At 33.2% G+C, this 26,847-nt stretch overlaps 1 protein-coding gene across 1 annotated transcript; it reads left to right on the top strand.

Annotated features, from left to right (window-relative positions):
• The first annotated feature begins 861 nt into the window (after positions 1 to 861).
• On the top strand, positions 862 to 26,621 carry LOC129216256 (interferon alpha-inducible protein 6-like). The gene is made up of 4 exons (XM_054850454.1): positions 862 to 1,067; positions 20,349 to 20,387; positions 20,807 to 20,840; positions 24,590 to 26,621. Exons 1-4 carry the CDS (start codon positions 1,008 to 1,010, stop codon positions 24,925 to 24,927), a joined length of 471 nt encoding a protein of 156 aa, XP_054706429.1. The 5' UTR covers positions 862 to 1,007; the 3' UTR covers positions 24,928 to 26,621.
• The last annotated feature ends 226 nt before the right edge of the window (positions 26,622 to 26,847 follow it).

Raw genomic sequence — 26,847 nt, 5'->3', positions numbered from 1 at the left:
GTTTACTTTACAATAACTGTTGTAAGAGTGGATGTACTGTCCAACCACGTATTGCATGGGGCTTTGGAAATAAATATTATGATCTGCGTTGTTTCACATGTAAAAATACAGTGCATATTTATATTTATTTCTCTTTTCTTTCATTCTCTCTTTCTCTCTTTTCCTTTTGAACAAATTCGCTCGGGTTGGATATTCTTTATTTGTTTTGTACTTGTTTTATAACGCTTAGAGACGGTACTAATAAATGATTATCCTTTATATCATATTTCACTTTTTAGTGGTGCCCACCTAGTGGGGTCATAGCGCAGACTGCGTCATTTAAAATTTTTTTTGAAGAGGGGGGTGAGGGGTATTTTTCAAGTTGGGGGGGGGGAGGTTCGCGAAATTAGGGGTTGTGCACCCTTGCCTTTAGGGGGGAGGGTAAGCACACCTGCACTTAAGGTAATTTCATCTAGAACATATGTTTCACGTTCATTTTTTTCATATGAATTAAGTTTAGACCTTTAGGTACGATAATTGAATGAATGATGTCATACAAACTTTGTCTAACTAAATTTCTTATACCAAAGATTTCAAATGAAAGTGTATATGCTTTTCATTTTCTTGCTCCCCCCCCCCCCCTATACTTTAGGATATTATTTTAAGTTAAAGGTTATTGGTAAAAAATAATTACAATTGAATTTTCTTTTAATTTTATTGGGATAAAAAATTTCAGAAACCGAAGACAACATTAAAAATTTTCCATCTTTTATTTACCTTTTAATCCCGAAAAAAAAAAGGTAATAAAAAAATAGTGGCGCCATCTAGCAACGGTGCTGTGAAACTGCTTATTTTCTATTTTTCAGCCACGTAATACAGAGTTGCACACAGGTGAAAGAAAGGGGAACGGGGAAGTCCCGTTTCATCACGCACAGAATCGACCTTTTTTTAGTTTCTCGTCTGCTGCAGTTAGCCGCTGGTAGTTTAAATTTAACTTTTGTTTTTTAACCCAAAAAACCACGGTTAAAATGAAAAATATCGGTAAATGTTGGTTTCTAATCTTTATCATCCTAATATTTTGGTCTGAGGTAAGCAAAAAAACGTTTATATTTTCTTATTTTTTGTGTCATCTGCTCCTAGAGATTAAAAAAATGTTGGAGAGGTACATGAAATTAATGTAATAATACTTTTATATAAATATATTTTAGATAAATAGCTTTTTAACAATTCAGAATTGGAAATTTATGATCGATGATCAAAGTGATTTTAATTAGTTTAGCACTCCTGTTGATCATTTCACATTATATCAGATAAACAAAGATTTTGGCACGTCACACATTTCAAGATACTTAATGCTGGCCCGTCATTTAGGCGCGTTTGGAGAGGGTAATTAACACCCCCTCTGGCTTTGACAATTTTATGTACTTTTTGCCCCCCCCCCCCCCCCGAAACATTCGAAACTACGGCCATGACTAATTGTATAATTTTCGACCATGTTTTCAAACACCAAATCAGAATTTTTCATCCTCCACTTTTTGTACAGCAAGAGGTCTTTTAGAGGAGAGTCATTTATTTTTCGCCATGTTTTTCAAAGTTACATAAAATTCAAACAGATATTCCATAATAAAATTTCCGTCATGAAAACAAGTAATATACTACAGTCTGCTTTGCTTTTACTACAGTTTACTGCTTTGTTTTTACTAAAGTACAGTATTTTCAAAGGGATTGAGTTTGACATCTTGACTTTTTCTGTTCAATTTCATGTTTACCAATTAATAATTATTTTTGTCACTGTGGTGAATCATTTTACATTAAAATCATGGCATTCTGTGTAGTTTTTCACGATTTTAAAATACTGGCGTTTTCTATCACTTTAACAAAAAATGGGAATTTTCTTTTCTTGAATAAAAAGTTCCCTTAACCTAAGTCTTTTTTTTTTTTTTTTTTGTTGTATACATTGAAGCAAAATTTTTACTTCATGTCCATTAATGACCATTGCAGTTCCTGAACTGCTTGCATTTAAAAGTGTCCTTATGTTGTTACCCCAGAGAACTTATAACTTAGGTGCAAAATATATTTCTTTATTGCAGTTAGCAACAGTTGTAAGGTAAGGAAGCTATATTTGTTTCTTCTTCGAATTTAACAAGTATAAAACTGGATAACTTTATTCTTTAGTTCTTGCATACTGGAATGTACAATTCAATGTGATGAGAATTCTTATTTTTGATCAGGAAACTAAGCCATTTAATTTGTTCTATTTTTAAGTGTAAAAAATATACAATTAGAGAGTAGTAGCTTTTATTTTTAAGGAATCAATAGAACTTACTAAATTTTCAAAAATACAATAAGAATTTATTGCAATGAAGAATTTTTCAATAACTCTTGTGAGTGTTATTCCCCAGTAGTTTTCTTGGCACTGTTTAAGCTTATAATGGTGTATAATTTTTTACACTTGATTTGTTGAAATCAGTTATTTTTTTTTTATACTAGTAAATGAAATCCTTTTTCTATTACTTTAGGGAGCAAGTGAAGCAGATTTCCTTATCTTGAATAGAAAGTTTTCATAATGTTTTTGGTGTTAGTTAAATAAAACTAAAATAGATTTTCCTGAACTGGGGGGGGGGGGGGGGGGGGGGGGGGGGGCTCATCTAAAATTTTGAAATTTAAGTGTAATGTGTACCTTGTGTTCAAGCTCAAGAGTGTTACCCAAAGGAGGTTATTATTCTTTAGGTACAAAAAATTTGTTTATTGCAGATAGCAACAATAGTAAGAAATTCATATTTGTTTCTTCTATGGAGAATATGGAAGTTTAAAATTGGATAATTTTATTCTTTAATTCTTGTACATTGAAATGTTCAATTCAATGTAATTATAATTTTTGTTCCATTGCGCAGGAGTGTTACCTATTTATTTATTATTTTTTTTAAATATAAAATCTACAGTTTGGAACATAAAGAATTTTTTTAAAGGAATCAATAGACCTTACTAAATTTCCAAAAATACAGTAAGAATTTATTGCAATGAAGAATTCTTCAATAAATTTAATGAGTTTTTTTTTTTGGGGCACTTTTTAAGAATGTAATGGTGCACATTTTACACTTGGTTTGTTGCAATCAGTATATTTTTTTATGTTTGTAAATTAAAATCCTTTTTACATTGCTTTAGTTAGCAAGTAATGGAAATTTACTTGCACTGGATAAAAAGTTCCCATTACCTAAATCTTTTCTTGTGTACTCTAAAGCACAATGTTTAAGTGATTGTTACTAAAGTGCACACACACACAGTGCTTGTTCATTGCAATTAGCAACAGTTGTAAGGAATTCATATCTGTTTCTTCTGTGAAAGTCTAAAATTAGATAATTTTATTCTTTAATACTTATGTATTGAAATTTTTTTTATTCTTTTGACTTTGAATGTTACCCATTTATTTATTTATTTTTAAATATAAAAATGTACAATTTAGAGAGCAAAGTTTTTTTCAAAGGAATTGATAGACCTTACTAAATTTTCAAAAATACAGTAAGAATTGGTTACACTGAGGAATTCTTCAGTAAATTTCATGAGTTTGTTTCTTCTTCTTTTTCTTTTCTTTTTTTTAAAAGAATGTAGTGGTGCACATTTTACATTTGGTTTGTTGCAATCAGTAAATTTTTTATATTTGTAAGTTGAAATGTTTTTTATGTTTTTGTTAGCAAGTTGAATGGTAATTTACTTGTACTGTGTGTGAACTTTAGCACTATTTTTATTTTATGTTTATTTAAGAATAAAGAAAAAGGTGTTAACTAAATAAAACTACAATAGATTTTCCTGAACTGTTTATCTAAAATTTTGAAGTTTTAGTACAATGTGTACTCATGTGTTCATGAGTGTTATCCTGGGCACTATACCCCGGGGGTATTACTAAAGTACACAGTGCTTGTTCATTGCAATTAGCAACAGTTGTAAGGAATTCATATTTGTTTCTTCTGTGCAAGTCTAAAGTTAGATAATTTTATTTGTTAATACTTGTATATTGAAATGCACAATTCAATGTAATTACAATTTTTATTCTATTGACCTTGAATATTATGCATTTATTTATTTATTTTTGAGTATAAAAATGCACAATGTTTAGAGAGCAAAGATTTTTTTTTGAAGGAATTGATAGACCTTACTAAATTTTCAAAAACACAGTAAGAATTTATTGCACTGAAGAATTCTTCAATAAAATTCATGAGTTATTATTATTATTTTTTTTTTGGGGGGGGGGGGGCACTTTTTAAGAATGTAGTGGTGTTTATTTTACATTTGGTTTGTTGCAATCAGTGAATGTTTTTATGTTTGTAAATTAAAATGTTTTTTATGTTACTTTAGTTAGCAACTACAATGGAAATGTACTTGTACTGGATAAAAAGTTCCCATAACCTACATGTTTTTTTTTTTGTGTGTGTGTGTGTGTGTGTGTGTACTTAAAAGTACTATTTGTATTTTTGTTTATTTAAGAATGAAGAAAAAGGTGTTAGCTAAATAAAACTACAATAGACTTTTCTAGACAGTTTATCTAAATTTTAAAATTTAAGTACAATGTGTGCTCTAGTGTTCAGGTTCATGAGTGTTACCCTGGGCACCATTCCCTGGGGGAAGTGATTATTACTAAAGTGCACAGTGTTTGTTCATTGCATTTAGCAACAGTTGTAAGGAATTCATATTTGTTTCTTCCTTGCAAGTCTAAAATTGGATAATTTTATTCCTTGATACTTGTATATTAAATGTACAATTCAATTCAATGGAATTATAATTTTTATTCTTATGACCTTGAATGTTAACCATTTTCCATTTATTTATTTATTTTTTGAATATAAAAATGTACAATTTAGGGAGCTAAGATTTTTTAAAAAGGAATTGATAGACCTTACTAAATTTTCAAAAATACAGTAAGAATTTATTGCACTGAAAAATTCTTCAAATAATTTAATGAGTTTTTTTTTTTGGCACTTTTTAAGAATGTAATGCTGAACATTTTACATTTGGTTTGTTGCAATCAGTAAATTTTTTTATGTTTGAGTAAATTAAAATGTTTTTATGTTGTTTTAGTTACTTGAACTGGATAAAAAGTTCCCATAGTCAAAATACTTTTTTTTTGTGTACTTTAAAACACTATTTTTATTTTATGTTTATTTAAGAATGAAGTAAAAGGTGTTGGCTAAATAAAACTACAATAGATTTTCCTGAACTACTCTTCTAAAATTTTAAAATTTAAGTTCAATGTGTGCCCTTGTGTTCAGGTTCATAAGTTATCCCAGGAAAGTTATTATTGCTAAAGTGCAGTATTTGTTCATTGCAGATTAACAACAGTTGTAAGGAAATCATATTTGTTTCTTTTTAGAATGTGCAAGCCTAATATTGAATAATTTTGTTTTTAAGTTCTTGTATACTGGAATGTACAATTCAATGTAATGACAATTTTTTTTCTGTTGCTCCGGAGTGTTACTCATTTAATTTGTTATATTTTTGAAGTATGAAAATATATAATTAAAGAGGAGTAATTTTTTTTTTAAAGAAATCAATAGACTTATGTTTTCAAAAGTACTGCGATAATTTATTGCACTGAAGAATTCATCAACATATCTCATAAGTGTTATCCCTCAGGGGTCTTTTTTTTCTTTCCAGCACTGTTTAAGCTTGTAGTGGTGCACATCTTACATTTGATTCGTTGCAATCAGTAAATTATTTTATGTTTGTAAATTAAAAGCCTTTTATTATTTACTAGTGTGGTACCCACCCGGCTTTGCCCGTAGTAGAGTATTAAAAGGTCATTTGGTTCGCCTGTATATTTACAAATAATGTATGGTGCATTTCTCGCCAATTGGTTTGCCCATGTTAAGGTTACACGTTATGATAACTTGGTAATTTACTCGTCCATCTTATGATAATTTTGCTCGAGAAATGTTCTTAAAATTGGAATAGAAAAGGAGTAAAATCGAATTTTCGAAAAATCCCTTTGAGGTGCACACCCCCATGCTACAAACTACCTTTGTGCCAATTTCATGAAAATCGACCGAACAGTCTAGGCGCTACGTGCGTCACAGAGATCCAGACATCCAGACAGAGAGACTTTCAGCTTTATTATTAGTAAAGATTTAGCAAGTAATGGAAATTTACTTGTCCTGAATAGGAAGTTCCTGTTACTATCTTTTTTGCATACTTCAAAGCAACAATTTTATTGCATGTTCATTTAAGCATGAAGTAGTAAGCGTCAGTTAAGACTGCAATAGATTTTGCTGCATTGTGTATTTAAAAGTTTTAAATTTAAATGCAGCGTGTGTCATTATGTACTAGCTCAAGAGTGACCTCCCCACCTCCCTGCGGGGTTGATCACGGGTTTAGTAACCCCCCCCCCCCTCCGACTTTAGAAACTTTATGTAACTATGTATTTTTGTATGAATTTTGTTTTGTACCTGTAAAATTTAATGAATACATCCCCTCCCCTTGAAAAATTTTGAAATGACTGGCCTGTTCATGAGTTTTACTTTTCAGGAAATTGTTGGCACTTTATAAGCAAAATCAGGTAGTTGTGCATCTTTTTTTGATAGTTTTTACCTTCAGTACATTTTTTCACGTGTGCAAGAAAATAATAGCCTTGTTAATAAAAACAGCTTGTCTTTAATAAAAAATTGCCATGGCCATTTTTTTTTTTTTGAAGCTTTCAAGCAACATTTTTATTTTATGTGCATTAAATAAGGAGATACATAATAGGTTTTAATTAAACAAACCTGCAATAGATTTTCCAAAATTGTGCAATAGGAAGGATGAGAGAAAATTGCAATAGGTTTTCCCGCATCTAATGTTTGAAAATTTAACTGTAGTTAGCGTAGTTTAATTTCGGTGCTAAATATTTGATATTGAAGTTGAAAACAGCGGTAAGGAAGTCACATGTGTACAATGTTCAAGTCAAAAACTGAATAATTTTTTTCTTTACTTCTTGTGTACTGGAATGTACAATCCACAGTGATGAGTCTTTTTATTATTGACCAGGAATCACGAATATAACCCATTTAATTGGTATTATTTTCAGTAGGCAGTAGTGTATTTTTCGTTAAGGAAACCAGACTAAATTTTCTGAAACACAGGTAGAATTCATTGCAGTGAAAATCTCCTCAAGAAGTCTCATGGTTGTTACTCTGAGTTTTTACTTCCTTTTACAAAAAAGGAAGTATTGTTTTCGCGAAACATTTTCACTCAAAAATCGGTCTTAATTTCCATTTTGCTCACTCCCGAATGAATGTTGAGTTTTTTTTTTCGACTCGACCACACGTGGATAAGTGCCTAGAAACGTATAGACACGCGAAATATCCATTTTGACGATTCCTGAGTTAATTACAACGAATTTTCTCGTGACGTCTGTATGTGCGTATGTATGTCGCATAACTCAAGAACGGTATGTCCTAAAAAGTTGAAATTTGGTACGTAGACTCCTAGTGGGGTCTAGTTGTGCACCTCTCTTTTTGGTTGCATTCGGGTGTTTCTAAAGGGGTCTTTTGCCCCTTTTTTGGGGGAAATCATTTTAAATTTCGATGTAAACTCAAGTGGTGTTATAATTTGGCGGACACTTGGCGATATATCGCCAGTATTTTGGTCGCCAAGTTTTGTCGCCAACTTGGGGACAATATTTTTTTAAAAATCTGGTTACAATTTGGCCACTGTTGGTGATATTTAGAGAGTAAACAATTGAATAACATTAGAAATGCCAATTATGGGGAAGTGACATTAAACTGAAGTATAAAGAAGTCATGTGACGCACACATCAGCTCGTTTTTTTTTTTTTTTTTTTTTGGTGCTGTGTGAGCAAAAGCATGTATAGTTCAGGCATACCTAACCTAGCAGCGTAGTAATACTGTGATTAGGATCTGAGTAGTAACCTTCACTATGCTTCTAGGTTAGATTTGCCCCAACTATAGTGGTGTATCCTTTACCTAATGCTTTTGCATTTAGTCTTTTTTTCATGTGCATAATTTTCATTTATTATTACTTTAGTTACGAAGTAAGGGAAATTTTTTTGTTCTGAGTAGAGCGTTTCCAAAATATTTGTTAAAAAATTCTTCTTGGAAATAATTTCTATCCGTTTTTGAAACTCTAATTAAGGTCTATTGATTCCTAACCCAAAAACTACCCTTCTGTGTACTGTATATTTTATAATTGAAAATATAGTACAAATTAAATGGAAAACACTTCTGAGCAATTATAAAATACTACTCATCACATTGAATTGTGCGTTACAATACGCAAGAATTAAAGAATGAAATTATCCAGTTTTAGATTAAAGAAATATATATTTTGCACCTAAATAATAATTTCCCTGTCGTATCTTTACTAATAATAAAGCTGAAAGCCTCTCTGTCTGGATGTATGGATCTCTCTCTGTCAGGATCTCTGTGACGCGCATAGCGCCTAGACCTTCGGCCTATTTTCATGAAATTCGGCGCAAAGTTAGTTCGTAGCACCTCGAAGCGATTTTTCGAACATTCGATTTTATTCCTTTTCTATTCCAAGTTTAAGAACATTTCACCCAGCAAATTATCATAACGTGAGCGAGAAAATTATCAAATTACCATAACGTGGAACTGTAACATGGGCGAGCAAATTGGCGAGAAATTCACCATCCATTATTTGTAAATATACAAGTGAACCAAGTGACCTTTTAATTTTCTACTACGGGCAAAGCCGTACTGGTACCACTAGTTACTTATAAGCTGCTCATAAGGGCACAAATTGCACTAGAATTTCCAACTGTTATATGAGCATTGGGGTTGTGTTTCTTTCAGTTAAAAGTACTACTTTTAGTCACTAAAATTAATAGAATAAGTGAAAAAAAAAAAAAAAAAAAAAAAAACATGGAGCGAGAAAAAACTTTCATTTTCCCAACGCTTAGTTTTTAATTGATGTTTTTTAAATGTCCGATTTTGAAAATTAGGCACGGTCTTTATGACGTCACAAATGATGTACTTTGGCGCATCTGTCTACCGCGTTTCCACGTTATGATAACCAAGAAGCGAATTAAATATTGCACTCTACGCTTGCTATCAGCCATATAGTTGCCAGTACACGTGAGTAAAGATGCGAATTAAATATTGCGCTCTGCTAAAGGCATCAGTGAATTGCATTTCATTATTTGTGATGTCATCTGCAGAAGCGTAAACAATGAAGTTGCGCTGTTCAAAATAATTGTTAAAAGATATTAAATTTTGTCAAATTATTTAAAAAATGGTTATCGAAATCCTATGTTTTTAAGCATGCTCTTTCAGAAAAAAAAATGCTTTTAAATTTTCGGAAACGACCCCATTCAGGAAAATTTTGCAGTTTTGTTTAACTGTGTTTTATTACCTTCTTCTGTGATGGCGCATAAAATAAAAACGTTGCATGAAAGCATGCAAAAAAAAAAAAAAAAAAAGATGTATAGTAGGTTATGGCTACTTTTTGTTCCAAGTCAAGGAAATTTTCTTTACTTGTAAGTAAGTTTAAAGGCTATCATTTTCTAAGTATGAAAAAAAGCACGGAGTAAAATTAATAAAAGTGTGAAATAATGCATTCTGCACTTAAAATAATGCTACATTCCTATTTCGTAGCAAAAAACTTCTGATGTATAACAATCATGACATTTATTGAAGAATTCTTCACGGCAATAAACCCTTTCAGGGCGGTAGCCTGGGGGTGGTATTAAGTGGCAATAAAGTCCTCGATCCAGGGCTTTAGGTGGCAATACTCCCACCTTAAAAATTACACGGAACAATGAAAAAACTCCTGGGGAAAGAAACCAAATCTCCCTGACTATGGCATCAGCAAAGAGCCTGTAAAATTGCGTTTTAGGAAACATTTCTAAAAGCTTTTGCAATTGCATTTTTAGGACTTCCAATTTCAAAAAATTTTCGTGGGAGAGTTCCAAACCGTATTCTTTCCCCTAGTGTCATCATATATATTCTAAAAATGTGGTTTTATGATTTTAATTTTGAAAAAAAAAGTCCTTGGGAAAGCCTTCAAACCTCGCCCCTCTTCAACATTGCCAGAGACGGTTTGAAACTGCGTTTGCAGAACTTCAATTTCGAAGAGATTCGAGAAAAGGTTCCACGAATCCCATTCTTTCCTCTAACTTCATCAAAGATGGCCAACAATTGTTTTTAAGACTACGATTTCAAATATTTTTCGGGAGAGATCCCCCCCCCCCCCCCTTCCTACACCCTATACCAAACATCATCGGAGATTATCTGAAATTGCTTTTTTGGAAATACATTTTTTAAAATGTACTGTGGTAAAATCTCGGATACCCATCCCTTACCCCTGACATTACCAAAGTTGTCCTGCATAAACATTTTTAACACTTATATTTCGAAATATTTTCGTGGGAAGGCCACCAAACCTCCCCTCTCAAAAACATCCCCAAAGATCGTCTAAAATTGTGTTAGGATGCGGTAATAATTATTATTTTGACAATTTTGCTCCCAAATACTCATCGTAAAGATTAAATTTACAGTGTATAGCTTTATGGTATTTTTATTTCTCATCAATCTCAAATGATAGGGATTAGTAATCTGGTTGCTTTTTGAATTCATCTATGTTAATGCTTTTCCTGTGGGGGGGGAGGGGGGGACGTAGGCATGGTAACGAAAATTTATCTTCTAAGTAAATATTGCCAGACTTATCTCTTAACAATCTCAAATGATAGGGATTGGTAATCTGGTTGCTTTTTAAATTCATCTATGTTAATGCTTTTCCTGGGGGGTGGGAGGAGGAGGGGGGACGTAGGCATGGTAACGAAAATTTATCTTCTAAGTAAAAATTGCCAGACTTATCTCATCGTCATGGTAATTTTAAAAATCAGAGCAACATCAACCTTGGTCAAGTTAGCTCAATAAGTAATTCGTGATTGCTCAAATATAAATAAATAAATGAATTAAATAATTAAATGAACAAATGTATATATATATATATATATATATATATATATATATATATATATATATATATATATATATATATATATATATATATATATATATATATATATATATATATATATATATATATATAAATCTCGTGTCACGATGTTTGTTCGGGGTAAACTCCAAAACTACTGAACCGATTTTTATCAAATTTCATACTTATCTGTAATTTGCTTCAACTTAAAAGATAGGATGGTTATTATAATTTTTAATTGCAAATAAATTGTTTATTACACATTAATAGTGTTTTTCAAATGTTTAGTTCCATAAATTCTTAAGAGATGGCGTTGTAAGTTAATTCTTCCTCAAAATTCTTTATTCTTAAGTTAGAGAAAATTTACAAATGATACTATGTTACGGATATTGATGGATATCAACAATATCGCCGTAGAAAGGAGGAGTATTGAGGCCACACTTTTCAATGTAAATGTCAAATTCTACAAATCAAGTTGAAATTGAAAAGCAGCGGGTCGTTCCATACTCACCACTGCTTTTAAAAACGTATGAGGCTCATATAAATGTCGAGTTTTGCAATTCCGTGAGTTCCATTAAATACTTTGTCAAATACGTTATTTAAGATCCTTATTAGGTCTCATTTGAGGTACGAGATATGGAAAAAAGCGATGAGTGGATATATAAGCAGCAACGAAGCTATCTGGCATAATTTAGTTTCCCTATGTACGAAAGAGACCCGTCTGCACAGCATCTTGCAGTGCATCTTGAAAACGGTCAACGAGTACATTTTACCGAAGATATTTTCGACGAAAAGCACTTGAACACCGAAAACGACCTTGATTTTTTTTTTTACAATGTTAAGAACCTAATGTGTTTGGCCCGATCCTCAGAAATAAATTTTTTTATCAATGTTCCACGCAATTTTACATGCACTGTAAAAAACCCGAAATGTCTATGATTATTTCCGTCGAACATCTTGGGATTTCACGGGTCCTCAACAATTTTATTTGGAAATCAAGTATCTGCGTCAAAAAGTTTCCTGTATTGCTACAAACGTCATGAATGCAGACTTCTCACTGTTGCGAAAAATATTTTTAGCTCTCAGTTTAAAGATTAACTGAGCGTATTTATTAAGTATATCAGCTTCAGTTCAACTACGTTCCGTCTGCATTGCCTAAAAGCTTCCAGAGACAGTAAATGAGCCTTGGGATTCTGGAGCTTTGCAGAAATCGTAGGCGAGATAGACTTATGGTACTTGCTTGCACGTCTGTCTTACCTTTCGCTGTGCTTTTAGCGTTTGGCTTTTAGTCTGGGATAGTACTGAATTCTTGAAAAAGATTCCTGGATAATTTCAGTAAGGATAATGAATTGTAGTGAAGAATTGACTTCACTACCGTTGTCATGGTCCGTCCAGATGGACCTAACTCCCAATGGGAGGAAGTGAGTCTATGGATTCCATAACTTTCCAAGAGTAACAAGCAAGTGGAATACTTTCCTATTTTTTTGCAAGTTACGTTACTGGAAGAAATTCGCCGCATTCGCTGCCTTTTTTTTTCCAGGACATTTCTTAATTTTATTTATTTATTTATTTTTACAGTGTTAAATAAAATCCAAAAAATCATGGAAGTCACGCAAAACAAAGAACACAGCGTTCATCAATCTCGGGCATAATTCTGTGATCAAATGGCAAAATGTAGTAAAACACTTTTTTCAAATTTTTCATTACAGCTGTTTAAAAGTTCAATAAATCCGGAAAAATCATAAATTTTTCTTTCGCCTGCAAATTTTCCAACAATGATTCAGAAATTATTATTATTATTATTATTATTTTGGTTGTAGATTATTTGCAGACAAACACATAAAAACAATTCATAACGTAAAAAACTGAATTAAAAAAAAAGTCTTAGAACATTTTGCCATCTGACCACAGAATTAAAAATTAAAGCCAAGACATTGGGACCAAAACTTAATCCAAAACAAAACTGTGCATCCAAAACAAAGTGAATGTTGTTTTTGCATTTGTTTTCGTTAAACCTTCCCGAACAGACGGGAATATTTGCAGACCGTTATTTGTTGAGTGTTTAATACTTATCACGATGTATTTCGCGAATTGTAATTATTGGTAGCACACAATCATTGGGAATTGCATTTTCTAATGCAGGTTTTGCATAACAAGAAACAGTATTTGTCAACTGTTTAAGATGATTTTGATGATATAATATCCAACACAATCATTATTTCTGCGGGGAAACTACATAAATTTTGTGCTTGAAGATGTACTCCATAGAGATAAACAAACACACCGATGTTCAAATCAAGATTTTACACCAAAGATGTATAAGTGAAGCTTTATTGTTGATTGAAGATTTACGCATTTCAATTTCAAATCTGTTGTTTAGTCATTATGGTGTGATATCGCCTGATCGATTGGTCACCGATTTTGTTAACACAGATTTACAACGCGAGAAAACAGTGCAATGACGCTGTCTTAGCTACAATTATTGTAAATAATGAGCCATTACTGACAGCGGGAAGAAACATCATAATCAGATTATGCTGACCGTTGATGCTGAACAAGGCTATACAGTTGTCGATTAAAACAAAGCTGTAAACATTCCAACTGAATTTTTAAAATCTCTGGATATACCAGGATTGCCACTAGACGGTTTCCGGTTGAAAATTGGTTCACCAATTATTCTTTTTCACAGGTTAAACCCACCTAGATTATGCAACAGTATACGTTTCTTCATCAAAATTTCAACAATTTTGACAGAAAAGTTTAATAGAGAAATTTTTGTGTTGCCACGTAATCCATTTACAGCGTCGTAATTTTCAAACACATTTGGAAGGCTTCAATTTCCGATTTGTTTAGCTTTTGAAAAGACCATAAATAGATCTCAAGACCAAACAATGTTTACTTTCGGTTTAGACTTGAAACATACATGTTTCTCTAATGGGAAACTATCTATCGCTTGCTCACAAGTGGGAAAGTTATCATACCTATTCGTGTTAGCAAAACAGAGGTTAAACAAGAATATTGTGCACAACTTAGTGCTTAGATAATTTTCAGTTTTCAAATAATAGAAACAATAGATCGAAGTCAATGTTATCTACCTTATTCATAAATTTAATTTCTGTATGTTTTTAATTTAGTTAATGTATTTTGTAAAGAAGTTATTGATTACAAACAATAGAGAAATCTGAGATAAATAAAACGTAGTGTACATTCTAAAAGTGTATGTTGGTTTATGCTTAATTTCTACGTTCCGATATTTTACAATCAGTTTCGATATTTAGTATCACTTTCAAGTTATTTTGCTTTGATTTATGGCCGAAGTCATACTTGCAAAATTTACTAAGCGTAAGTATAGTTCTTTTGCCATTGAAAATTTAGTTAGTACTAACTAAATTCAATAAGTACTTAATTCAACCTAACACGCCCATTATCAATCTCATATGACATGTTTTAAAATTGGCTAGACTATTTTAAGCTTCACTAAAAATATTAATTAGATTCTATCAAAATATTGAATAAAAGAATACTTAATCCAACTACTTCGCCACAGCAACGCGTGGCTGGGTCAGCTAGTATATATATACAGTGCTCGCCGCTTATTAAAATCACATTGGTTCAGAAGATATTTGATTTTATAAAGCGGCTGATTTTATAAAACGGCATACCAAAACTCACTTTAAAAAATTATAGATTTTGAAGTTCAAATGCTCTAAAAACGAAATAAATTACTTTATTCATTTTTGTTTCGAGTGTAAAAATACAGTTATTTTGAGCATGAGGTACATTTTTTTAAATTTGCACAAGGGTCTTAATCAAGTAACAATACGCCAAAATTTTTCAGAGTTCCAGAGTAAAGAACAATATTATTTGAAAGTTTACAAAATGTTTATAAGTTTTAACATTATATTTTCCTCTTGGCTCAAAAGTGCATCGTATAATATCAAGCACTTGACTGATATCTAATGAAGAGAGAAAATTCGGTTCTGATATTTCCTCATCTTCAGAGAGCGATTCCTTCCCTTCTTGGTGCATCTTTATCAATTTTTGGCGTATTATATCCAAAAGTTTGATTTTATAAAACGGCGATAGTGATTTTATTAAAGGATGGTTTTAACATGTTCTCATATTGCGATGATTCTGTTCTTCCAAATTTGACTTTAAAAAGCGGCTGATTTTATAATCCAGTGATTTTATTAGTGGCGGGTACTGTATATATATATATATATATATATATATATATATTTTTTTTTTTTTTGAAAATTAGTTTATTTTCCCAAAGCTTTTGGCTGCTTTACGTGCATTATAGCAAATGCCAGCCTAACTTGTCGATTTGTTATGCTGTTGCAGGGCTTTCTTTGAGGTACTCTACCATGATACTTATGCTTTTTTAAAAAACATTTCTGAGTTGTAGGATTTAGCGATTTTCCTAATCCAATTTTACATGGTAGAGTCAATTTTACTGTACTAGTTTTAACTTATGCAAACTTATCTTAACATCCACCACTCTTTCCGGTCTTTAATTTTTACGGACACCCTGATCTTTGCTTGTGTTAAATACTATTTGCTTTTTTCCAACCTGTGAATAATTTTGAAAGTAGTTTCCTTTCGCATTTTTAAGATTTGCCCTATTCAACGAACTGATTTTCTATGTTTCCAATGACTTATCAACATCCGCACATCTACCGACCTTATGTTTCCAGCGCATTTTTTTCCCATAAGTTATCTTATCTGTTGAAACTTTTATGTTTAAAATGGGGTTGTTTCTAAAATTTCAAAAGTATTTTTTTCTGAACGAGCATGCTTAAAAACATAGGATCTGACCATTTTTAAATAATTTGTTTAAGTTTAATATTTAAAAAAAAAATTACTTAAATTGGTTTGCTTTCATTGTTTACATTTCTTGGCGATGACATCACAAATGTTGAAATGCCATTCTGCGTTGCCACTCACAGAGCTAAATATTTAATTCGCATCTTTACTCACGTGTATTGGCAACGATATCGTTGATAGCAAGCGTAGAGTGCAATTTTAATTCGCTGCTTGATTATCATAACGTGGAAACGCAGTAGAAAGATGCGCCAAAAATTTCATTTGTGACGTCATAAAGACCACGCCTTGTTTGAAAAATCGGATATTTTAAAAAATTAATAAAAAAAAAACTGTTTGGGAAAATGAAAGTATTTTCTGGGCCCATGTTACTTTTTTTTTTGCTCATTCTATCCATTTCAATCACTAAAAGTAGTCCTTTTGACTGAAGGAAACCACCCCATTATAGTCAAAAAAGTGGCTATAAATTCATTGCCGTTGATGCCAGTTTATATTTGTTTAAGTTTTTATTTCAAACTAACTGCATTGCCCGGCTTTGCAACAATCATGCTGGAATAAATAATAATAATAATAAAAAAACACAATGCAAAATTTTCCTCCCAAACAATGACGACAGATATTGAAATACTTTTAAGAAATGAAAATGAGAAAGATATGTTTTAAAACCGTAACCATGGAAACACAAAATAAAATAAGTTAAAGTGAATATGAGAAAGATTGAATAACGATTGATTCATAAAGCGTAGCCATGGAAACGCGACAATAAATTGCTAACAACTAGAATGGAGATGAATTTTTCGAACTCAAATTAAAAAGTCTTTTAACTTTTTTTCCGTTGGAAATAGAAGCTTAATTTTGCGACCATAGTTCGAGATAGATCTGCAGTAAAAAATGTCGCTTTTTCCAATGGTGCCAGAAAGAAAACTGGGACAGTCCTTCACTTTTTATTGATATATTTAATGAAGAAAGTGGGGCCTAAATTTCAACTAAGCCAAAAAAAAAAAAAAAAAAAAAATCGAGCTAAAAACGCAAATAACTCCCACCTCAATTAAGTTAGAGCATTGAAAAAAATTACGTAGAACGCGGAAAATTCTACCCTTTCCAACAATATGTAAAAAAGTGCGCTCATATGTAAACCAAAATTTTTAGGGGGGGGGGGCTCAGATACTTTCTCCGTGGTTAAACTGGATATTTTCCTCGTGGAAGCCGATTTCAAGACAGATTAGAGTCATTAAAATTTAAAAATTTTTATAACTTATTCATTAATGCCTGGTGAAGTAATGTTTTTATATTTTTAAAATGAAAAAGTACTAAAGGCAAGGAAGTTCTAATTTCTAATGGGGGAGGGGCTCGAGCCCCCACTTGCCCCCCTAAATGGGCGTCCTTGTATGTAAAATTAATATATGAAAGTAATTTTTCACTCCCACATTCGGGAATTTGTATGAAAATTGGGCCTAAATTGGAGTTAAAAAAATACTCATCGAATTTTTTTCGAACTGGTCTGGAAACCTTTCGGGGTTTAAAAGAAAGATACTGTGAAAATTTCAGCGAAATCGGCCGGGTGGTTCTCGAGCTTTGCGCGTTTACACAAACAGACTCTTTTTGGAGACTTCATTTTATACTATATAGAGAAGTGCCCCAGTACTTTTTTTTTGGCTTTTGTTGGTCTTTGAATCATGCTTGAAGAGATAGATCAAATTATAATTCCAAAATACTAGTAAAATTAGCTACATTGTTTAATTACCTTGCCTTTTTTTTGTTTAATTTGGCGGATGTTATTACATTAGATTATTTTTGAATACAATATCAGAGTGAATTCTCGTAATTTTTCCAGCATCAAAATGTCAATGAAGAATAATTGAGTTCCAAGTCGTGACCCATTAAAAAAAAATATATATATATATATATATATCCGACTCCCGTGACCTTCCCCCTCTCTCTTTGCATCCACCACTTCATGTATTGCCCAAAAAAATATTCAAATAATTAAGTTTGCTCATCAAAATCAAACGACAATAGATTTAAAAAAAAATTTAATTAATTTGAATTCTGAAATTTTGAATTCAAATTATGTTCTTCGCAATCACGAACTGAGACAGGACCCTACTCATTGGAGTTATTGTTTCTAGAAACAGCTCCTGTCCCCCTCCCCCCCAAGCCTGCCTCTCCTCCTGGACGGTTACGTGTGCATAATTGTGTGAGTAAATGTATAGGCTTGTGTGTGTGCGTAGACCTGTGTGTATGCACGTAGGCGTGTGTGTGTGTGTCTGAGTGTGTAAGCGTGCATGTGTGTAGGACATGGACGCCTCCAACCAGGAGAAGCGGATAGCGCAGGACCGGAGCAGCCGCGCCGCGCCGCCTGCAGAGGACGGTGGGTGGTGGTGCTGCAAAGGTTTCTGGTTCAAGCTGAAAAAGGCACGGAACATCAAAAACAGTCAAATGAGAACAATAAGCAATCGTGATTGCTCAAAAAATATTTACTTTCTCTCATGGTTTCGACATTTTTAATATTTTTTCAAGCAAACATTCAAATTTTCCCCGCAATTTGGAGGGGGGTTATAACCCCATGATTCCCCCTTGTATCCACCGCTGTATATATATGTTTATATATATTATATAGGATAAATATACTCGACAAACCGTTTTGATAAACCTCCCTTCTCTTCAAAAACATAAGAACATGCTGTTAGCAAATCATCTTGAAAAGTTTTATTGTAATTAGTTATATATAAAGCAGCATCAAAGTTGACTTAAGCAGTCCTTTTGCACCCTCTCAATAAAAAGGAACTGTAATTTGTATTCTTTATTGCTGAATAAATTTTGAAGCAGTCTTTACAATTTTTCAAACATCTTACTGCTTAATCGAGTCTGCATGTGCATAAACTTGCCACACGCCCCGGTTTGACCGGAACAGTCCCGGTTTTGAGACGAAATCCCGGTGTCCCGGCCGGATTACTTTACGTCCCGGAAAAAGATAAATTTGATTACAAATGACCAAAAAGCTCTAAAAATAATTAACTGTGAAGGATTATTTTGGATAATTACTTTATTATTTGTAACATTAACTTGTAAAAAACACAGCGGATTAACGTGTGAATATTTTTACATGATTAAAACCAAACGATCTGATGTGTGCATCGCATGACTTCCTCTTACACCAATTTAAATTATTTCCCTATTATTAGCAATTTTAATATGATTCAATAGTTAACTCTCAAAATATGACCAACAGTGGCTAAATTGAAACCAGATTTAAAAAAAAAAAACTTAATTTGAATTCTGAAATTTTGAATTCAAATTATGTTTTTCGCAATCACGAACTGCGACAGGACTCTACTCATTGAAGTTATTGTTTCTAGAAACGGCTCCTGCCCCTCCTCCTGGGCGGTTACGTGTGCATAGTTATGTGTGTGTGTGTAGGCTTGGGTGTATGCGTAGACCTGTGTGTATGCACATAGGCGTGTGTGAGTGTATGTGTGTGAAGTCGTTGTGTATATGTGTGAGTGTGTGTAGGACATGGACTCCTCCGACCAGGAGAGATAGCTCGGGACCGGAGGAGCCGCGCCTGCAGAGGACGGTGGGCGGTGGTGCTGCTGGTCCAAGCTGAAAAGGGAACCAGACGCCAAAGACGGTCAAGTGAGGAAGGACAATAAGCAATCGTGATTGCTCAAAAAAATCGCCAAATTTGTCGAAAAGTTGGCGACAAAAGTTGGCGACCAAAATCTTGGCGATATATTGCCAAGTGTTTGCATAAATTACAACACCACTTGAGTTTGCATTGAAATTAACATTGATTTCTCCCCAAAAAGGTGTTAAAGACTTTCTTTGGAACATCCGAATGCAACCAAAATGGAAGGTGCACAACTAGACCCCGTAGGAGTCTACGTACCAAATTTCAACTTTCTAAGGCATACGCACATACATACGCACATGTGCACCTACATACATACGTACATACTGAAGTCATGAGAAAATTCGTTGTAATTAACTCGGGGAATGTCAAAATGGATATTTCGGCTATGTATACGTTCTTAGGCACTTATCCGCGTGTAGTCGGGTTGAAAAAAAAAACCATTCATTCGGGGGTGAGCAAAATGGAAATTAAGGTCAATTTTTGAGTGAAATTTTTTTCGCGAGTACAATACTTCCTTTTTTGTAAAAGGAAGTAAAAAAGCTGTCTAAAGAAGTCCTACAAAATAAAAAGTATATCTAAATAATGTTAAATTTTTTTATTCCTCATTCAAAGTGTTTTTTCTAACTAAAAAAAATTGTAAATGTTTACATCTAAGAAGTGAAATATTCAAATTTTATCTGCTTTTGTTACTTTAACCTCTGTTTTAGGTTCATAAATAGTAACCATTTATTCAAAGCAGTAAGAATAAACTGCTCGATAAAACACTCCAAAATTCAGCCATAGGTGCGAAACCTTTTGAACACTTGCGATGTGTGTGTGTGGGGGGGGGGGGAGGGGGCATTCCGGTGTCCCGGTTGAACATTTCAGAAATCTCCCAAGCCTACATATGCATAATGAAAAAAAGTGTAATAAAAAGTTTTTAATATTTTATAAATTGTACTAAGATTTCTTTCTATCCCCTCAGATGATATCGGCCACCACTAAACAAGATGAAGCTGAAAAAGTAAGCTCTGCACTCAAGATATTGAAGATTTTTTTTCTTCTATTTTTGCAAATGTAGGGGAATGCGGGGCATAGTGAAATGGTGAAATATTTACTCTGATCTTAGCGCCACCTATCTTGTAATATTTTAACTATATAGTAAAACAAGTAATCTATTCCAGTCAAGTAAAAAAAAAAAAAAAGGAATTGATCCTCCTCCTTTGGTGGGCAGGGCAACCCTGAAGACATGGGAATAACATTTTATCTTCTTACATAATTAATCAAGACATTTGTTTTAGAAACCTTTATTCATTTTTAATGTCCCCAATGTACTTTAAAATTTAAGTGAATTCATGTCCAAAATGTACTTTAAAATTTAAAGTCTTTTGATTAAAGCAGTAATTTCTAACAATAATTGAAAAATTCTGTTTTGTTCGATAGGATACGGGAGGAATACTTTCAAATGATTATGTTGGTAAGTACTACATCTGTGTCCAGCACAGTGTTTTATTTTCATCCTATTTCCTCTAATTTAATGTGTTCATTAATCCTTAACTGGGGAAGTGTGGTGCTTTCACACTAGAGCCATTGGACTTATGTTTAAACATTTTGTAATGTTTAAACATGTAGTTTTAAATGTATATTGTTACGCGTTCGGTGCAACTTCACACTTTCTTTGAATGACGATACTGTTCTTGAGAAAAACACTGGAGATTTATTTACAACTATGTACAAGAAATATCGTTAACAACTGCTAAATTCACCATAGCAATTAGACAAATATCAATTAACACCGTATACTCAACGATGGCACACGTATTGACATCTAAATACGCAAAAACACAGTGAAATGCCTCACAATAAACAGAGCAACGTTCAGACGAATCTCAGACAGCTAAAAGCATGACTGATTGTCCTTCAAATGCCACTCGGCTTTTTATACTGCTTTGGAAAGTTCGACAAAATTCAAAATGCTTCTCGTATTTTCTTTTTATTCCATTCACAAATCTTATCATTCAGAAATGGGGGACTGTATGCTTTAGTCGAATGTAAGGGGGTTGTCTCTACAGTACAAGAAGCTATTTTCAAGTTACGTTACTAAGACAATTTTAGATGAAAGATAATGGAATAAACGATAAATTTAGCCAGATTACAACAAATTAATCACAAAAATAATTACTATTTACAGAATTTGTAACAATATGTATATCTCTTACGACGTATTTTTAGTTGTTTTTATACAAATAGATTAAGGCTGTGCTCAACGGGAGGGTGTCAAAGGTTGATCACATCCCGTTGGAGGAAAAGATCAATTGTGTGTTATTAAGACACAGGATAGTAGCAGGCTTGGCAAAAACCCGGGTTTTTTTTAAAAGCCCATGGACCCAGGGTTTTTTGTGTTTTTTTAAATAAAACACAAAAAACCCCAACTAAAGCTGGGTTTTTAAAAATAAATGTGGGTTTTTTGTCTTTTTTTAGGGAAAATGAGGGGTACTTGTAGCCTATTGTAGAGTAAGTATATGGACAAAGCACAAAAATTGTCTTGGGGTAAAAATAGTTGGAAAATTCAGCGTTTTCTGAAGAAAAGTATAAAAAACGACGAAACCCAAGAATGTTGAAGCTTCAGATTTTTTAGTTTCCATGATTACCAACAGTTAAGGCAAAGTTACTTCGCGGGTGATAAAATCTATTGTTTGTTTCTTCGTTTTTAATTACTACATTTTTTTTTTTTTTTTTGCATTTTACTTGATTTTATTTCATTTTGTTATGCAAAACTACTGTAGAACCTCAAGTAGTTTAAATCCCGTTTTACTGAATTCCAGCTTAATCAAGACATTTCTTTGAATTTTATGTTGCCCGTTTTTCTATTTCTGTGAACAGAGTAAGACATATTAAACTTTTTCGTAAGATAATGAAAATACTGTACATACTATTCTGTTTTCTGTCCGACCGTTTGTAAAACCTGTTAATTTCTAAAAAATATACCTTATTTATTCTAGATTTTTGACGTGTTGGTTTGCAGAAAATAATTCACATGAAAGCCTTTTAGCTAGAGTAGTTTTCTCTGTACAACCTACAAATATTGAGAAAATCAGACGTGACAGGATTTAGTCAAGATAATTTGAGTTATTTATTGACCAGTTAAAGAAAAATGTAAAATATATTTATTTAAAATCTTTGAAGTATTTTTTTAATGCCGTTAAGAGTTGAGAAATATTATTAAAGTTCAAAATTCAATTTTTATGTCCATTATCTGTGGTGAAGAACAAATAAAAAAAAGTTTAAATTGTGAAAGAATTTAAATCAAATTTTTTAAAACTTCTCAGAAAATTTAAAAAACCCAAAAGTGGGCTAAATAATGGGTTTTTTAAATGGATTTTTTCAAAAAACCCATTGGGTCCAATCCGGCCAACCCTGGATAGTAGTGAAACTTTTTATCTTTTTTTTTTCGTTCTGAACTATCACTTAACGCTCACGTTTTCTCTCGCGCCACGCTCTTTTTATTTCTGCACCTGACTTAAATTTAATGTTTGTGTGGAGCTCCAGCTTTACTGTTTGTGTAAAGTGCACGTTTTTAATCATTGTCTTTGAAATTTTGCTGCAATTCAGGATAATCCCCTCTCTGACATTTTAACACAAGGAGAAGAATGTTGCAGCTATATGAAGTTGGGTAGTAGTAGTTGAGTCAAGGCATAAAAAGAGGTGAAGCTTGACCACGGAGAGATGGATGACCTTGAAGTGTACATCATTTCTAATAGCTAGAGTCTGCCAGAAAGCGCCGAATAGTAAGAGGTCCGTTCTCGCTGATCCTATCTATTACATAGTAATAACAAGAACCTATTACAAATAGTGTTTCCGCATAAAGTTCATCCGCCATTTCTCCGTGGTCAAACATTAGCTCCAATTTCAATATTTTTAAAAGGTCTGCATTAAAGCTTCGACCACCAATCCACTTTTTTATCCGACCCATTATTTATTATCTTTACATTTAATAAATAATGGGTTATTTATTAAGTGTAAAGTACTCATTTGTTATTATTTTATTATTTTTTTAACAGCTCCTGTTGTACACACGATAAAAACGATTCAGAAACGTTCCTGGAAAATAATAGGCAGGGCAGCTGATGTGCCCAATTTCTGCCAGAAACATATCTTGAAAAAACCAGGAACGTTTTCTGCTAAAAGTCAGTAACCTTTCTGAAATTATCCTTGAAATTTTCTGAAATATTTGGAAATCTCCCCTGTGAAGGCCAGTGATGTCTCGGGAACTTTCTAGAAAAATTAAGTAGGTTTAATGTAATTGATTAGAGCCTTCCAAGCTCCAGAAGCATTAGAGCACCTATGGCCAAAGCTGTGCGAGCATTGTCTGCAGTTCCTGCATCTATCTAGTCCAAGCTGCAGCTATCCAGTGATTTATTTGCTCCCATTGGAAACCTAATGCCTAATCAATCCGGACGGGCCGTAATTAAGCTAAAGCCGATACCCTTAATAAACACGTCAATCTTTAAACTGGTAGCAAAAAATATTTTTCACACTATTGCAATGTCTGCATTCGTGCATCTTTTAGCAGTTCAGGAAACATTTTTGGGATGATACGTGATTTTACGGGGAAATAGGTGTAAACCTCTGAAATCCCGAAACCTTCCACGGAAATATCCAGTAGCGTTTTGGAATTTTTTTACAGTGCACTTCTCAATACACTATTACATGACACGTCATAAATTTTTTAAAAAAATAAAATAAAAATGAAATGAGTGTTCATTAGTATTACTTTAATGAGGACCTCTTGAAAATTGAAGTTTCGAAATACAGTAAACTCCCGATTATCCGCGGAATAGGGTGGCACGATAACCGCGGATAAGCGAAAACAGCGGATAATCCGAATAATAGGTAAAAAACGATTTCTAGTGTATGCAATAGATAAAAAATGGCACTCACACATTCATTTAAATTTAAACTAAAAACATTACTACATCGCATCTACTAACAACGAATGTAAAAAATATGAGCAAACACATAATCATGTTTCAAAAAAAAAAAAAAAAAAAAAAAAATGAAAGGACTCGCGGATAATCCGACCGCCGATCATCGGGAGTTTACTGTACCTCCTTTTTGCAGCAAGTTTAGAAAAAAGCTGGTTTTCAAGACTTTCTTTGACTAAGTTTTAAAGCGTTTTTTAAAAAAAATGTTTTTTCATGAAACACTCGTTTATTTCTTTCTCAGTTTTTGGTCTAAAAACGGCTGCTGTTGCTGGAGCAACAATTGTCGGCGCTCCTATTGTTCTGGGTGCAGCCGGTTTTACAGGCGCAGGCATTGCAGCAGGCTCCCTAGCAGCTACCTACCAGAGCACCATGATCGGAGGGACTATCGTTGGAGGCTCTATGTTCGCTGGTCTTCAAAGTCTAGGAGCTGCAGGCCTAGGAATTGCAGGCAAGGCAGCTGTTGCAGCCGCCAGTGGAGCTGGAGTAAAATTGTACGATATGTGGTACGGAAACGACAAGGGAGATACCAGTGGATGTGCTAAAAAGAAGGAAACCAACAAGGACTGCAGTACAAATTAAGAGAATGAAACTTTTTTTAGGCTACATTCGGAAACAGGCACCGGTCACACCGGTGCCACCGCAAGCGTTCGGAAACGATCGAGTCCCAATACTTTTTCAATGGACAGTATTCACCTGACGTCACTGCGGGTAAAAACCCTCACTGCAGTGCATTGTGGGAACTGTAGTAGACGAAAATCCGGCACTACAGCGTATAATAACACTTGCTTTTGTGTGGCTTATAAACTTTTCTTTCTATTTAAAAATGGGAGATTTTTTACGTTTTTAACTAAGAAACGCTGTAAAAGAATGATGAACGATTCATTTGATACGAAATGCTTTCTTTATTATCGTATTTTCATGGGTTTAAGCCTCTTTGGTTCCTTATCACAAACATGGTGAAAACTCGAATTCTCTTTTTATTTTCTCCGTTTCTCGGCATTTTCCATGCATTCGTAAGTCTTTTTAAGCTCTAAACATGTTCATTATGCGCATGAAGTCCAGTAATCCTTAAATAAAACGAGTTTTTTTAGCACTACTGACATTGCGTGATTGGTCAAAATACCCGCAGACGGACAGCTGATGGGACCGTTGCCAAATCATGAATAAGGTCCATTAGGGATTCAACCGTTTCTTCCGCTTGCGGTGGCACTGGTGCGACCGATGTCTGTTTCCGAATGTAAACTTATAAAATTAAACCAGCGCCCCCTTAATACTAAATGACTGTTGCATTTGCCTTAAAAAGTGAACTGCCCATATATATGAAAATAATACGATAGACAGCGGCACCCAGCGGCCGTCCAACTATGGCGATGGATCAAAACGGTTCAAATTGAATTGTTAATTGGTTACTGTTAACTTCTCCGCTATTAATTTCTAATATATCTGATAGATGGCAGTATTAGCCATACACTTTTGAGTTTCGTTTTTGCTCTATGTATAAAACGAGAAAGCGATGGGCATTTAGTGTTACTGGGGCGTTGATCAGATCTACGCATTTTTACTGAATCAGCCTTGTGAAAGTAGTGGAACATCAGAACGATATCAAAATATGTCGTCATAATAGCATACGTCTCAAGCTATTTGCACGTATGTTAAATTTTTACATATATATTTGCACTTCGTTCTCTGAATTTTAAATTTTGACTTATAATTTTTTAAGAATTTGAACATAAGGAAGCCATTTTGTATCATAGTGGTATTAACTTAGTAAAAAATAAGTACCTGAAAATAATTATTTGTACAGGACGCGTACAAATCATCAATTTTTAAGCGCAAAAACTATTTTTCGAAAGTTGTTAATGTGTATTATGACGCATAATAGTTCCTTACAGTCAAATGAATGAAAAATAAAAGCTACAATTTTAAAATTTCAGGAATAAAAGTCAAATAAATGCATAAAGGTATCATAAATGTGGACATGGATTGAGCAATATCTCTGTCAATGTTTTGTGGATGGCATATTAATATCATGTGCTGTGCTAGCGGCTAATTGTAATCAATAAAATATTTTCATTTACCAATACAGTAGTTTATTTGGCTCATTGACTGAAGAGACGGCAATGAGGGTGATTCTCGTACCGGTCGAACTTCTTCCTCTATCGTTTTCCACCAGTCACGTGAACGAAATTGTATCCGATTCACCAATCAATGATATCAATTTCGTCATGTGATGATGAAGAAGCCGATAGTCAAGTTAATCTCAGGCGTTCGACAACCAGACTGAATGTGTTATATTAATCTTAACCGTCCATGCTTGACTTGATAATTTAATACACTAAACGCATAGTTGAGGAAATATATTTTTTAATTTTTCAATCAGATTTTATTATCTGATAAGTGATAAAAAAACACCTGTGTTTTTATATGATTGCTCATGTGTTTTACTCCCGATGTCTCTTAAGTATTATTTTGTAATATAATAATTGTTTATAGTTGTTT

Source organism: Uloborus diversus, chromosome 2, assembly GCF_026930045.1.
Source record: "Uloborus diversus isolate 005 chromosome 2, Udiv.v.3.1, whole genome shotgun sequence".
NCBI classification, from domain to species: Eukaryota; Metazoa; Arthropoda; class Arachnida; order Araneae; family Uloboridae; genus Uloborus; species Uloborus diversus.
The sequence above is the reverse complement of the archived record's forward strand: the minus strand, read 5'-3'. Positions and strand labels throughout refer to the sequence as shown.